At 35.1% G+C, this 15709-nt stretch overlaps 1 protein-coding gene across 5 annotated transcripts in view; it reads left to right on the top strand.

Moving 5' to 3' along the window:
* HYCC1 (hyccin PI4KA lipid kinase complex subunit 1) overlaps positions 1 to 15357 on the top strand; it is a 97158-nt gene extending 81801 nt beyond the window's left edge. For 3 of the 5 annotated variants that reach the window (XM_047694190.1, XM_047694191.1, XM_047694192.1), the window contains one exon: positions 13796 to 15357. In XM_047694190.1, the coding sequence (XP_047550146.1) occupies positions 13796 to 14370 (575 nt within the window). In that variant the 3' untranslated portion in view covers positions 14371 to 15357. Of the gene's footprint in view, positions 1 to 12689; positions 13018 to 13795 lie in introns of those variants that run through there. The other 2 variants (XM_047694193.1, XM_047694194.1) reach the window with 2 other exon arrangements.
* Positions 15358 to 15709: the final 352 nt, after the last annotated feature.

Here is a 15709-nt window from a genome sequence, read left to right as displayed (position 1 = left end):
TTATATTTATTCCATTTATATGTTAATTATATAAATTTTAGCAAAATTTTATTAATACATTAATTTTTGCAGAAATAATGTTAAAGGGTTTGCAGATCCAGGGTGACCCACAAAAGCCTTTCATCCCATAATGTTTCTGAAGCATAGGATGTAGGTTTAGTTTGAGTATGTGAAAACACATTTAGAGTTTCTTTATTTGATGAACCTCTACATTGTTTCCTGTTGCACCTATATCCTTACCACTCCCTTACTATACCAACCCTCCCAGGAGGAAGGATTTCTTCTCAGATGCTGAACTGTATCACTCAGTAGGAACATGGAATATGCAACTTTAAGACTGGTAATGAGAGCTGGGGAAGGAGAAGGGAAAAGAAACATGAACTTTAAGGAATATTCCTTTTATCCCCTTGTCTCTTTTTTTGTTATTGCCAGTTGCCAGGAAAGAAAAAAGCTATTTGTCTTTTTTTCTTTCTCCTTTTTCTTTTTTCTTATATTTATGTCTTTTTAAAAAATTGAGATATAATTGACATACATTATATTAGTTGTGGGTGTACAACATAATTATTATATATATATTTATATTTATATATATAGCAAAATGATTACTGCTCTAGAGTCTATCAAGTCTAGTTAACATCCATTGCCGCACAGTTACACATTTTTTTTTTTTGTGATGAGAACTTTTAAGATCTACTCTTTAGCAACTTTCTTTTCTTTCTTTTTTTTTTTTTTTTAAGGTTTTATTTGTTTATTTGACAGAGAGAGAGATCACAAGTAGGCAGAGAGGCAGGCAGGGGTTGGGGGAAGAAGGCTCCCCGCTGAGCAGAGAGCTCAATGCGGGGCTCGATCCCAGGACCCTGAGATCATGACCTGAACTGAAGGCAGAGTCTTAACCCACTGAGCCACCCAGGCGCCCCAGTTAGCAACTTTCAAATATACAGTATAGTATTATTAACTATAGTTACCTTATACCCTAACATCCCCAGGACGTACTTATTTTATAACTGGAGGTTTATACCTATCTTTACCATTTTGCTCCCCACACCTTACCCCCTACCCCTGCCTCTGGCAACCACTAACCTGTTGCCTGTATCTATGAGCTTGGTTTGTTTGTTTGTTTGTGTTCTACATATAAATGAGATCTATGGAATTTGACTTTTCACTTCCCTTAGCATAATGCACTCAAGGTCCATTTATTGCAAATGACAGGATTTCTTTCTTTTTTATGGCAGCATAATATGTCATTATATATATGGTGCATTTTCTTCATCCAACCATTGACAGACATTTAGGTTGCTTCCATATTTATGTCTATTTATTGCCTGTCTTCTTTTTTCTCCTTTTTCTAGACTATCTGGGGAGAAGAGGGAAGGAGTCAAAGAGGCTCTCGCGAGCAGAACTTTCTTTTTTTGTTTACTTTCTTTCCATCTCTTTTTATTACTAAAGAATATAGATAATTAAGCCATATGAACATATTAGTATGTTTGCATATCTGATCACCCAAAATTACAAACACAATAAATGGAACAATTAATAATTATTGTGCTGACAAACACAATAAATGGAACAATTAATCACATATATTCTTTTATTTGTAACAGAAAAAACTTGTTATCCTTATAGCAAAAGCTAATTAATACTTAAGTGGTTTTAAACTAATTTGGGGGGGGCGCCTGGGTGGCTCAGTGGGTTAAAGCCTCTGCCTTTGGCTCAGGTCATGATCCCAGGGTTCTGGGATCGAGCCCTGCATCGGGCTCTCTGCTCAGCGGGGAGCCTGCTTCCCCTCCCCTCTCTCTGCCTGCCTCTCTGCCTACTTGTGATCTCTGTCAAATATATAAATAAAATCTTTAAAAAAAGAAATAAAACTAATTTAGAACAGTTTTTATTTCTTTTTTTTAAAAGATTTTATTTATTTATTAGACAGAGATCATAAGCAGGCAGAGAGAAGGACAGAAGCAGGCTCTCTGCTCAGCAGAGAGCCTGATTCAGGGCTCAATCCCAGGACCCTGAGATCATGACCTGAGCCGAAGGCAGAGGCTTAACCCACTGAGCCACCCAGGCACCACCAGTTTTTATTTCTTACATTAAATTTTTTTTCTGAGCTCTTTTAGAATGTGTTGCATATCCACCATTCTTTTCTTTAAGAATTGTCCAAAATTTACATTTTAATAGAAAGTATTCTTTGGAAAGTAAAAAAATTATTAGCTTTAACACTTCCACACATTTCAGAACATATATTCCTTGCCATGGTCTTATTACTATTGAATAACAGCCCAGATTTCTAGGATTATATTTGGACCAGTTTAATTGCTTGGCCCTGTATTTATTATATAATAATGATAGTAGATTTATTTTTTAGAGCAGTTTTAGGCTCACAGCAAAATTGAATGTAAAGTACAATACTCATATACCTTCTGACCTCACCCCCCCAATACACACATATATCCTTCTCCACTATTAACACTCTGTACCAGAGTTACATTTGCAAAGCCCTGTAATTTTAATTTGAACCAGACAGTGTATCCTCATATCAACTAAAGAGGGTGGCTTTTAAAGAAAATTTGGTTTCTACTGAGATACTAATTTAGAGAGACAGTTTGACAATTAGTATGTTTGCCTAATTTTCCCTACTTCTCACTTGATTATCTTAAGATTGTACTGACATGGCTTAACTTAATGGTGTGTCTTCAAACTTTTAAAACTTGAGTATAAATTTCTGAGAAAAGTGTAATGACTTTATGATTTCATGCCAATACAAATGGAAAATGAAATTACAGTGTAGAGCTGCTGCTTTTGACTTTTAAGGATCACAATTTCAGAAATAGTAGTTTTATTTATATATTACTAATTATTTTAAGCATACCATGTTTCACTTAGCATATATTTTTTAAACCTAGATTTTCAGACCACCTAGAGATTGAAGGCTATTTAGAAGTCATAATTTGAAGGTAAAATGCAACTATGAAAGGATAATAATAGAATAAATATTTTAAAAGCACTAAGTTAAGGGGGGAATGAGTAGATTATGACCATAACAAGAATCAAAATGAAATTTCTAATAAGAAAAAGAAGATAAAATAATGAGATAATTTGTTAATTTTTAAAAATTAATAACAAAATTGCAATTCTATTAAACATTTCCTTTTAAAAATAAACAGAAATAGCTTAAAGGAAAACAAAGTATTTATAATTATGCTTCAGTTCTATAGTCATTCTTAAATGTTACTTCTAAAAGCTATCTTCATCATCCACCATTTCACCTTAGCCCTTTTTAAAAAAATTTAATTTAATTTTTTCAATGTTCCAAAATTCATTGTTTATGCACCACACACAGTGCTCCATGCAATACGTGCCCTCCTTAATATTCACCACCAGGCTCACCTGTCCCCCTACCTCCCAGCTCCAAAACCCTCAGTTTGTTTCTCAGAGTCCACAATTTCTCACGGTTCATTTCCCCGTCCGATTTCCCCCAATTTACATTTCCCTTCCTTCTCCTAATGTCCTCCATGTTATTCCTTATACTTCACAAGTAAGCGAAACCATATGATAATTGACTTTCTCTGCTTGACTTATTTCACTCAGCATAATATCCTCCAGTCCAGTCCATGATGATATAAAAATTGGGTATTCATCCTTTCTGATGGAGGTGTGATGTTCCATTGTATATATGGATCATATCTTCTTTTTTTTTTTTTTTTAAGATTTTTCATTTATTTGACACAGAGAGAGAGAGATCACAAATAGGCAGAGAGGCAGGCAGAGAGAGGGGAAGCAGGCTCTCCGCTTAGCGGAGAGCCTGAGGTGGGGCTCGATCCCAGGACCCTGAGAACAGGACCTGAACCAAAGGCAGAGGCTTAACCCACAGAGACACCCAGGCACCCCTGGGCCATATCTTCTTTATCCATTCATCTGTTGAAGGGTATCTTGGCTCTTGCCACAGTTTGGTGATTGTGGCCATTGCTGCTATAAACACTGGGGTACGGATGGCCCTTCTTATCACTACATCTGTATCTTTGGGGTAAATATCCAGTAGTGCAATTGCAGGGTCATAGGGAAGCTCTATTTTTAATTTTTTAAGGAATCTCCACACTGTTTTCCGAAGTGGCTGCACCAACTTGCACTCCCACCAACAGTGTAAGAGGGTTCCTCTTTCTCCACATCCTCTCCAACACATGTTGTTTCCTGTCTTGTTAATTTTGGCCATGCCAACCAGTGTAAGGTGATACCTCAATGTGGTTTTGATTTGAATCTCTCTGATAGCCAATGACAATGAACATTTTTTCATATGTCTGTTAGCCATTTGTATGTCTTCTGTGGAGAAGTGTCTGTTCATGTCTTCTGCCCATTTTTGACATGATTATCTGTTTTGTGTGTGCTGAGTTTGAGGTGTTCTTTATAGATCTTGGATATCAGCCCTTTGTCTGTAGTGTCATTTGCGAATATCTTCTCCCATTCCATGGGTTGCCTCTTTGTTTTGTTGACTGTTTCCTTTGCTGTGCAGAAGCTTTGATCTTGATGAAGTCCCAGAAGTTCATTTTTGCTTTTGTTTCCTTTGCCTTTGAAGACACGTCTTGAAAGAAGTTGCTGTGGCCAATGTTGAAGAGGTTACTGTCTATGTTCTCCTCTTGGATATTGATAGATTCCTGCTTCACATTGAGGTCTTTTATCCATTTTGAGTTTATCTTTGTGTATGGTGTAAGAGAATGCTCGAGTTTCATTCTTCTATACATCGCCATCCACAATTTTCCAGCACCATTTATTGAAGAGACTGTCTTTTTTCCACTGGGTACTTTTTCCAGCTTTGTTGAAGATTATTTGACCATAGAGTTGCGGTTCCATACCTGGACTCTCTAATCTGTCCCACTGATCTATGTGTCTGTTTTTGTTCCAGTTACCATGCTATCTTGGTGATCACAGCTTTGTAGTGAAGCTTGAAATCAGGCAACGTGATGTTTTCTTTTTCAACACTTCCTTAGTGATTCAGGGTCTCTTCTGGTTCCATGCAAATTTTAGGATTGTTTGTTCTAGCCCTTTGAAAAATGCCGGTGGAATTTTGATCGGGATGGCATTGAAAGTATAGATTGCTCTGGGCAGTATAGACATTTTAACAATGTTTATTCTTCTGATCCAAGAGCATGAAATGCTTTTCCATCTTTTTGTGTCTTTTTCAATTTCTTTCATGAGTGTTCTGTAGTTCCTTGAGTACAGATCCTTTACCTCTTTGGGTAGGTTGAATGTCATAAGTTTTGAGATGGAACATTTATTTTGCAAATCTGATTTTATGACTTACTGAGAAAACTATTAAGTTGAGAAACAAAATTGCTGATAGTTATAAAAGCATTTTGAAAAACACAGAAATCGTAATTTTAAACTCAAACGTGGTGAACTTTTAAGAGTTGGCTATTGGAATTTCACATCTGCAAATAGAAATGTATAATACTTAGGTTTTTATTTTAAAAGTTGTCTTACTTGTTAAGGAAATATAGAAAAAATATTTGGCAGTTTTATAAAAAGGTTTAAATGTTTTTAGTATCATTTTGAGAAGCTCCATTATTTTCAGATTCTAAAATGGTATTTGAGGAACAAATTTTCCTTTCCCAATATAGATGGTAAAACATTTGGACCAAAAATAAGCATTTCTTTCTGACCAAAGTTAGCATTGCATGAATTTTAACTGGCACTCCTGATATGGAACTTTATAATCATGGAGGACAAAATAAAATAGGAAATAATAGATGACTCAAAGAAAAAGGACATATTAACCAGAGCTAAAATATCTCATTGTCCAATTGATACATTTAAACATTAAACTAAAGAGGAAAGTCTCAGAATCCTGGCTTAGCCAACTTTAGAAGAAAATAAAACAAAACAAAAAACTAAGTTTATTTCTAGGTAAAATACTTTTCTACATAGAGAAGCAAAATATTTCAGAATTATTGATCCTACGAGACAAAAACACTTATTTATAAATTATTGTGTTCTACATTTTTTATTAAGGAGAACTTATATTAAAGAGTTTTTGCTATAGTTAAATAATTTATTATTACTTATCATTGAGCACTACCCTTTCTCCTGCTCCCCAACTACCACCTCTGTAGGAGCATTTGTTACATGTTGCACCCAGAAGAAGAAATAAGCTTTTGTAGATAGTTTTGTAATAGCTATTGCTTACCTGTTTTTGGTCTTTCTGGCTGTGAAGATCTTTAATCAATGTGAAGGATGCCAGCAGGTCCAGCAGCATCCGTATGTTGCAAATATCAACGTTTTTTTTTTTTTTTTTAAGATTTTATTTATTTGTTTGACAGAGAGAGAGATCACAAGTAGGCAGAGAGGCAGGCAGAGAGAGGGGGGGAAGAAGGCTCCCCATTGAGCAGAGGGCCCGATGCGGGGCTCAGTCCCAGGACCCTGAGATCATGGCCTGAGCCTAAGGCAGAGGTTAACCCACTGAGCCACCCAGGCATGCCCCCCCTTTTTTTAACTTGAGACTTAATAAAGATGACAAAAGAAGTTGTTGAAAGTGACTGAATCCACCTCAGTAAGAACTGTTTCATTTTTTATATATACAACAAATGCTAAAGACTTGACTGATCTTTACTTAAGGAAACTGGGAATAGCTCCTAACCAATATGTTTTATAAATAAAACATTCTAGTCCATACTGTGTTTTTCTTTGTGCCCAGGTTGCTATTTTCTTACTTGGAAAGTCTACTTCTGGCATCAGGACTTGTGTTTCTAAGTCCTAGTGTTTGTTAATGTCCTTGCTCAGAGTGCAGCCCTTTAACTTTGGGGGGTCCTTACTTTGTGTTTCTGTGGCAGCTCTGATTTCCTCTAATCTGCCTTGCAAATTACTGGCCCAGGCTATAGATTGTTGAGAGTGCTGTTGTTTTTTTCCAACCCAGGTCACACTTCATGCTCAATATTTTGTGTTACACAAATATGACTTCTGTTGCTAAGAAATGCTAATAAAATACACACAGTTTGTGTACCTGTCATTGGCTGCCCATTGCAATCAGAGCAAAAGCCAAGCGCCATACTTGGGCATAGGTGGCCCTAGTGATATGATATTTTGCCTATCGCTTTTACCCTCCTTGAAGACCTCTCTCACCTTTCCTTCTAACCTTCAACATACTGAGCCATTTCCATTTTAGGGGCTTTGTCCTAGCAACTTGAGATAATTAAGCTGAGATTTGAATGATGAGAAAGTCCAGCGTGGACTGTCTTCTTCCACATCATTGTGTAGCCAGTACTTTATCATCATTCAGATCGCAGCTCAAATGTCCCTTCCTCAAAGAGGTCTCCCCAGACTACCCATCTAAAGTAGACTTTTCCCGTACCATGCTTCTTACTCTTTGCCATTATACTTATTTCCTTCATTGCATTTTGCACTGTCTGAAATTTTGTTGTTTCTTTAATTTCCATACTGCTGTGTAAGTTCCATGAGGGCAGGTTCTATGTCTGTCTGGTTGGCAGTTGTATCCCCAAGCACCTAAAACACTACCTGGCATATAACAGGTACTCAATAAATAGAGGAGTTAAATGCATGAGTGAGGGAATGAATGATAAAGAAATTTATAATATAGACTGAGCAATTCCTTCTTTTTTTTGAAAAACACTGTAACAAACATGATAGTAAACTGGGTAGAGGGATATTCACTTATAATCCCAGTACTTAAAGAATTATCATTTTATAGGTTTTACCCATATGTGTATCTATTTTTCATACATGTACTCTACTTGAAATTTTTGATGTTTTATTTTTTTTTTCGGTTAATGTTGTCAAACATTTTCCTAAATTCTCCTAGTAAGTCCAGTTGTTTTAAAGGCTATGTAGTACCACTTTGAGTTGATATTCCATTGTTTAACCATTTCCTTAATATGCCAAATAATTTGTTTCTAACTTTTTGCTATTATAGATAACACTGCAATGAATAGCTTAATGAATATAGATAGCATTTTTCTTCCACTGAATAGGATAAGTTATAAACATAAACTGACTGGTTTAAAAGGTATGAAGTTGTTCAGATATATTATGACATTTTAAGTATTTATATCTTATAAATTGTAAAGGAATGTGTATCACTTTTCTTTTAGAGTTTACTCAAATACTTTTCATAATGTCAGAATTGTATGGTGCAGACATTTAAGGATTAGATTAATTTTTTAAAGCTTTGGCTTATTTTATTAATTTCATAAAGGAATTTTTAAGTACCTTGTATCATAATTTATTCCTTTAGATTTACCAAGGAGTCTGAGCTCAGATCTATGTAAATTCTATGAATAAATTATTCCTATATTAAGTTTCACTTTTAGTAAATAAGGTAGCCATAAAAAGAAAAAAAAAAAACTATAGCTAGAATAAGGAGTTTCATGAGTGATGTAATAGAACAGATAATTGGGATTATAAAATTACATATGAGGGAAATCATAACTTTTCATGGTGAGTTTTAATGATATTTGCAATTTGTTTTACCTTTTTTTTTTTTTCTCAAAGCCAGAAGAAATTTTATAGGGAGAAATGATTTGAGTACCTTTGAGAACCAATTTGGAAATGTCTATTAAAAAAGTATTCCTTAACTCTCCTAATTTCTCTGTGTGGAGAGAAGGTTACCTGTTTATAGAGGTCACACAAATAAAATACTCTCTGAGATGTTTCTCTTTGGATCTTTTTTGAACTTTTCGAATTGTTTGAAGTCAAATGTAAGTATTGTTTTTTATAGGTATAGAACAACCATGACATCTCTTGCATATATTTAAGTTCAAGGGTTTTGAACAGGTTCTATTTTCTATTTATATTCCCTTATAATATCTCCTCTATAATTTTCTTTAAAAAAAAAAGATTTTATTTATTTATTTGACAGAGAGAGAGAGATCACAAGGAGGCACAGAGACAGGCAGAGAGAGAAGGGGGAAGGAGGCTCCCCACTGAGCAGAGAGCCTGATACGGAGGCTCAATCCCAGGACCCTGAGATCATGACCTGAGCTGAACACGGAGGCTTAACCCACTGAGCCACCCAGGCGCCCCTCCTCTATAATTTTCTTAAAGAAAGATTAACTTTTTCTCCTTAGCTATGTTATCCAGAGGATAGCAAAATAAAAGAACTGTAGATTTAAACATATATATGGTATTATTAAGCATTATATATATATATGGCATTATTAAGCATTTTATGAAACCTGCATGTAGAGATGGGTACTTTACTTTTCCAAAACAAGGAGACTTTATTTTCTCTGCCATCTAAAAATTATTATTAGCATAAGCTCTATATTATTTTTTCCTTTTTACCTTGTCAAGTAACACATTCCCAGATTACCTTTCTCATGTCTTCTCCATGTTTTCTCACCTTCATTTATTTTAATAATTTTACCATGTAACAGGACATTCATTTACTTTATCAGACAAATATTTGTTGGGCACCTACTCTATGCAAACAACTTTTTCAGATATTAGGTATGCAAAAATGGCCAAAAAATCCATGCTCTTGTGGAATTTACACATCCAGTGGACAAGATAGAGAAATAATTGTAGTTTAGAGAGTGATAAGTGCTAAGAAGAAACAAGGTAGAGAAGGGAATTTATGAAATATATTTTTAAAATATTTTATTTATTTATTTGACAGAGATCACAAGTAGGCAGAGAGGCAGGCATAGAGAGAGAGTAGGAAGCAGGCTCCCCAGTGAGCAGAGAGCCTGATGCGGGGCTCGATCCCAGGACCCTGAGACCATGACCTGAGCTGAAGGCAGAGGCTTAACCCACTGAGCCACCCAGGTGCCCCAGGAATTTATGAAATATTGAGGATATGGAAACTTGATGGGGGATGATCAGAGAAGGTTTCACTGAGAGGGAAATTTTTGAGAAAAAACTGAAAGAAGTAAGAAGGTGAGCCATGTAGGTAGCTATGTGGGGAAGAGCATTCTAGTCCTAGGGAATAGCAAGACCAGTAAGAAGGTGTGTGCAGGGAGATTGGGTCATATATAGGGGAAGAAGTTGAAGAAATAATAGAAACCAAGATCATGTAACAAATGTTTGAGTTATATAGTTACCTTTATTCTGTAATTTTCCCGAGAATTATATTCGTTCTTTCTAGCTCTATACAGAATCATGTTTTCTTTTTATAAATTTACCTTAATAGCTTAAAAACTTGCCATTTTTACCATTTTTGAGTGATAACATTTACAAATTACTCAAAAATTTGTGATTGAGGAAAGAAACACAATCTCATTTTTCTACTTGCCATTTATTTTAATAATTTTTTAAAAATTTAATAAGATTGTTTTGGGGGCTGCAGATGTTGACTAATATCCCAGTACATGTGACTGGCAAATCCCATTGCCTAGTGCTACTTTATAGAATATTCCTCTTGTCATTTTCTTGAAAAATTTTCATCATTGCAACACTATTTTAAATTAATAATTTTCAATGGTGTCTTTTAAAAGCTAAACCTAATTTTAAAAAAATAAAAAATACTAACCTTGAGAGTTCTTGACCTGTTTAAGTTTTCTTGGAGACCTTTATCTGCTCTTGCTCTCTATTCAGCCACAATAAATTATTTGCTTTCTATGAAAAGACCAGGCATCTAAGCAAGTAAGTTAAACCTAATGGAAGGATGTCAGAGTATATTTAACTCAAAGGACTTTAATGAATTGAAGAGTTTGACTTTGTAATGTGTTAGAATGGACATTTGAAGTCAAAAGATTTTGCTGTTTAGTTCACCCACTGAATAGTTGTTAACTCTTTCTGAACTTCAGTTTCCTTGTCTGTAAATGGGAGTCAAATTGCTTACTTCAGAGAATGTAATTTAAGAATATATATGAATGCTTTAAAAAAAAAACTGTTTAGTACCATTCAGTGTAAGTAGTGTTGCTTTCTATTCTATTAGGCCATCTATGCTTACCTTTTATGTTCTTTGGCTTTGCTATGTGTGGGTAATTTCCACAGCTTATAATTTTTTTTGGACTGGATGGTCCCTTTTAATAGATCTTTTTTGAAACTGCTTCTGTAGGTAAAGGGACAAGGCTTGCTTGTCACCCAGCAATGCGGTGGTGATTTTACTCTCAGTTCCAGCAGCCTCTGGCATTTATCTCAGTTAGATATTTACTTGCCCTCACTCTGAAGACATCTGTTAGCAAGGGGAAGTCGGCTTTGTTAGAGCTTTTTAATCTCATTAAACCTCTATTAGAGGTGATACCACCGAATCAACATCCTTTGGCCTGTTTAGGAAGTAAACATTTCACTTAAAGAACCTTCCGTCAAAAGTTTATGAAGCACTAAGTAAATGGGAAATTACTGTACCAGCACATTGACCCACCAGCCCAGGGCAATGTGAAGCTTTCAGGGCCTCCTGAAGTGCATACTGCTGCTAGGTATGGAGTACCCAGGGCATTCATAATAACTTTTGCTTTAAGTTTTCAAAAGTTGAAAGAATTTGAATAGAGCAGTGGTTCCCAAACTTCGCTGCACATTAGACACTGGGAGTTTTTAAAAATCCTGATGTCTAGGTCATACCTCATACTAATTAAATCAGAATGTCTAGGGTGAGAGCCAGGTATCAAGAGTTCTTCAAGGTTCCCAGGTGATACCAATGTGTAGCAAAGCTTTAGGAATATGTGGCTCTGGCCTTTATTCTTTTGCTACCTATTACTGTTTCACATGCTTAGCATCATGAATGAGAGCTTGATAATCCTATCATAAGAAACACTTGAAAGTAGTAGGTAATGTCTGTCAAGCAGATTTGTGTTCTACATTTTTTGAGATGTATACTGTTTTACATAGTCTTATGTTGTTTTGAAATTTAATTTTCATTACTGACCCATGGTCGATGTATTTATGTTATTTTTCCCATTTATTACAGATAGTTCCTTGATAATTTTAAATAAAACCATGCTTTGTGACTTAAGATACAGAATAAAATATCTAAAAGTATTAACTAGTTAGGAGTTTCATTCCTTTGTTTTTGATTATAATAGCTGCTTTCAGAATAAAAGACCAACAGCCAAATTGTTTTCCAAGTCCATTTTTATTTTTCTCCAATTTAGTAATAAACTGTTATAAGCTGGCCTAAATTTATGGTATAATTATGAATCTGAAGGAATCGACTATTTAATTGTGTCACAGCTGCATTAATATTTCCTAATATACACAATGATTGGTGTGTGAGATAAAAACTGTACTTGCAGCATTACTAACTGTGATATTATGAGTGAAATAATCATTTTTCCAAGATGGTACTTCATTAAGCCAGCCTCAGTATAATCTAATAAAAAAATTGAATTATAAGTGTACAAGGAGAATTCCTAAGTGTCTTGGTTCCTACTGTTGACAGGAGTTAGAGTTTTGGCTGTACATCCTGGAACATTTGCCCAAGGTTTGACCTAAGTTCAAATGGCCACAGTGTTATCTTAAAAACAATAGAAATTCTATTTTGATTTGCAAAAAAATTTCTGTTTCATGGTCCATGTCAAATATGTGTGTGAAAAAATGCAGAACATGAATTGATGCTCTGTGAGTTTTTTCATTGTCATTTAAAATTAAAGAATACCACCCTACCGTTTCCAGTGTTGTCAGAGCAATGTAAATTATGGAAATGTCTACAGTGCAGATATTTGGCTTAATTCATAACATTCAGTCATCCAGTTTTTGTTTTGGATCTTTTGTTTTTCTTGTTTTGCATTTTTATTTTGTTTTGTTTTCAGCCATCATTTTGTCTTATCATCTTCAATTCTAGAGCAACCTGACAACAGTAATGATACTACTGAATTGGGCATCCTTGTCATTCCTGAGATTAGTGTCACAAATGTGGCCGGAGAGAGAACCGGGAATGGGGAAAAAGGCAGAACACTAGGAGATATTGATGCTCAGCATATACAGGGTGTGCAGGAAACAGCCACAGATCCTAGAACTGAGAGCAAAGGCTTGCCAGAGATCAGGAGGCAAAAATCTGTAAGAAAAATGATGGAGGATGGAATAAACTCACCTGGCAGAGTGCAGTTTTAGCAGAGCACTTTCTAGCTGCCCTCTAAGGTATCTCATGGCAAAGGGCCACTGCTGCATGTCTTAAGCCACAGTTGCACAGTCACAAAAAATTTGCATGTCATCTAATAATCAGAATGCATGAATTATGCACCATAATTTCTCAATGATCTAATACTCTTTGGAATGGTCATACCTATATTTTCTCTGAGTAAATTGTTATGAAAACTAAGGCAGAAAATTACTTCCAAAATAATTTTCTGCTTATGTTTTGAGATCTGAAATTATTTTTTTATCTTTGCATTTTTGTCATCCTTGATTTGAAGGATAATGTATATAGAATTTTAGCAAGTTTGAGCTTGTGATATATATGTTCTATTTTTTTAATCTAAGTAAAATAATCTAGAATGTAGTATGCAACCTTTAAAAAAATATTTAAAATATCTTTATACCATTTTTTTAAAGTTACTTAGTAAGAGCTTTGCTACTGGGGGAGAGTTTACCCCTGGTTTTTCTGTGTGGTATTTTTCCTAATTATTTCTGATCTTTTGCATGAATAGTAAGAGAACTCTTTCTAAAAACACGGGTTGGGGGGTTGGTTTATGGCATGCTTTTTGTTTAATACACTCTAAATTACTCTTACTTAGTTACAATGAACTATTTTTTCTATTTTATAGAATGTTTTGATTTATCCTTTTATTTTGGTCTATAATCTGTTGCTTTATGTAATTATGCTAAAGTTAAAATATCATTGATTTGGTATTAATCATGAAACAAGAATTATTTAAAATACTTAATATTAATTAATCTTTGTTATTTCTTTGTTTAGGAAATGCAGAATTAACAGGTCAAGAAGAACTGATGGAGATATCTGAAGTTGACGAGGGATTTTATTCCAGGGCTGCGTCTAGTACCAGCCAGTCGGGTTTATCAAACAGTAGTAACAATTCTAGTAACAAGACAAGTGTAGGAAAGACTCAGAGACGGTCAGCAGGAAGCAAAACTGGAGGAAAAGAAAAAGAAACTCCAGGGGAGTCTTGCAAAGATCACTTTGCCCGAAAACAAACTCAGAGAGCCCAGAGTGAGAATCTTGAGCTTCTCTCTCTGAAGAGACTGACGTTAACTACCAGCCAATCTCTGCCTAAACCTTGTAGCCATGGTTTGGCTAAGACTGCCGCAACTGTTTTCAGTAAATCCTTTGAACAAGTCAGTGGTGTCACAGTCCCACATAACCCATCATCTGCTGTTGGCTGTGGGCCTGGGACAGATGCCAATAGGTTTTCTGCGTGTAGTCTCCAAGAAGAAAAACTTATTTATGTTTCTGAAAGGACTGAACTTCCAATGAAGCATCAATCAGGTCAGCAGAGACCTCCTAGTATTAGCATTACTCTATCCACAGATTAATTAGTAATCATTTTCTCACCTAACCAGCGAATCTAGAGGGACAACTTTTCTTCTTTATGAAAGTGCCCAGGGTCTGTCATCCCTATTCCAGACAGGAGCCCTGATGGCTTAAATTCTGAAGGCTACCTTGACTTTATGAAGGGAATAATATGTAGGTTGCAACAAGTTGAAATATGGTTTTGTTATTTCTTGGGTGTATTTTCCCCCTTGATTTGAGTCTTTTTTTTCTTTCTTATTTGTTTCTGTTGCTCTAAGATTGTCAGTTTAACAATACATTTTGGCAGATTGTCTGATCAGATTGATTACATCTCATGAGAGGTTATGAGTTCTTTTTTTTTAAATAATTCCTACTTTGGTAGTTGTATGTTTGACCTTCAGAGTCAAAGGGAATCTCCATGTATGGGAACTGTTTCTGAAAGGAGGCAGAGGTGCAGCTCCTGAAGTCTCCAGCTGACGTGCAGCGTGGCAGTCTGAAAAACAGGCACGTGAGAAAACAAAAATGACATGTATGAAAAGTGCCTGATAAAAATGTTTGTAATCAGATTATCCTTGAGATTAGTAGAATCCTTGATATAAAGCACTGGAAAATGCCTATTAACTCGGCACCTAGACTATAATTCCAGGGCCTGGGTAGAGGGATTTCTGTTGTTATCTATGGAACATTTTTATATCAAAAATCAGATTGCTAGTAGATGTGTTGTCTTGAAGTATTTGATCTGGATTTAGCAGGTGAAAACCCCCTTCAATTCCTAAAATGTAATAGGCTATGAAGCTCACTTATCCTACTGCTTGACTTTGGAAACCTAGATAGTTTGGTTTCCTGTAATTCAAAGAACACATCATTGAAGACTTCCTGGAAATCAATGTAAATCGTGCAACGCAACTCTCAAGATACCAGTGTCAACCATATAATACTGAATTATTTGTTGGCAAATGAAGGATATTAGGTAATTTTTTTGTCTATAAAATATTGTGAAAGAAAATATAGAGAAATATGGACAAAGGACATTTATATATTAACTAATTTTGGTTATTTATGTTTGTGTTCTTAAATTTAGAATTATAAAATGTGAAAAATTTAAAACTTTTTTTCTGAACAGGCCTATTTTAAATATTCTTTTTATGATAGAATAATCAATGTAGTTGCCCCCAACTGAAAAATAAAAATGAAAAGGCAGTATGGCAGAAGCTAAACAAACTTGTATGTAGCTATGGAGAACTATGTGACCTCTAGGTAGATGTAAAATTTGGTGTTTGCTAGTGGTAGTTGTTTTGACTATGGTTGAGGTTCCCTGTAAATCAAGTATCCTTAACTAATAATTCAGAGGGAGAGAGAGAA

This window comes from Lutra lutra, chromosome 11 (genome assembly GCF_902655055.1).
Source record: "Lutra lutra chromosome 11, mLutLut1.2, whole genome shotgun sequence".
NCBI classification, from domain to species: domain Eukaryota; kingdom Metazoa; phylum Chordata; class Mammalia; order Carnivora; family Mustelidae; genus Lutra; species Lutra lutra.
This window is presented reverse-complemented; position numbering and strand designations above follow the sequence as displayed.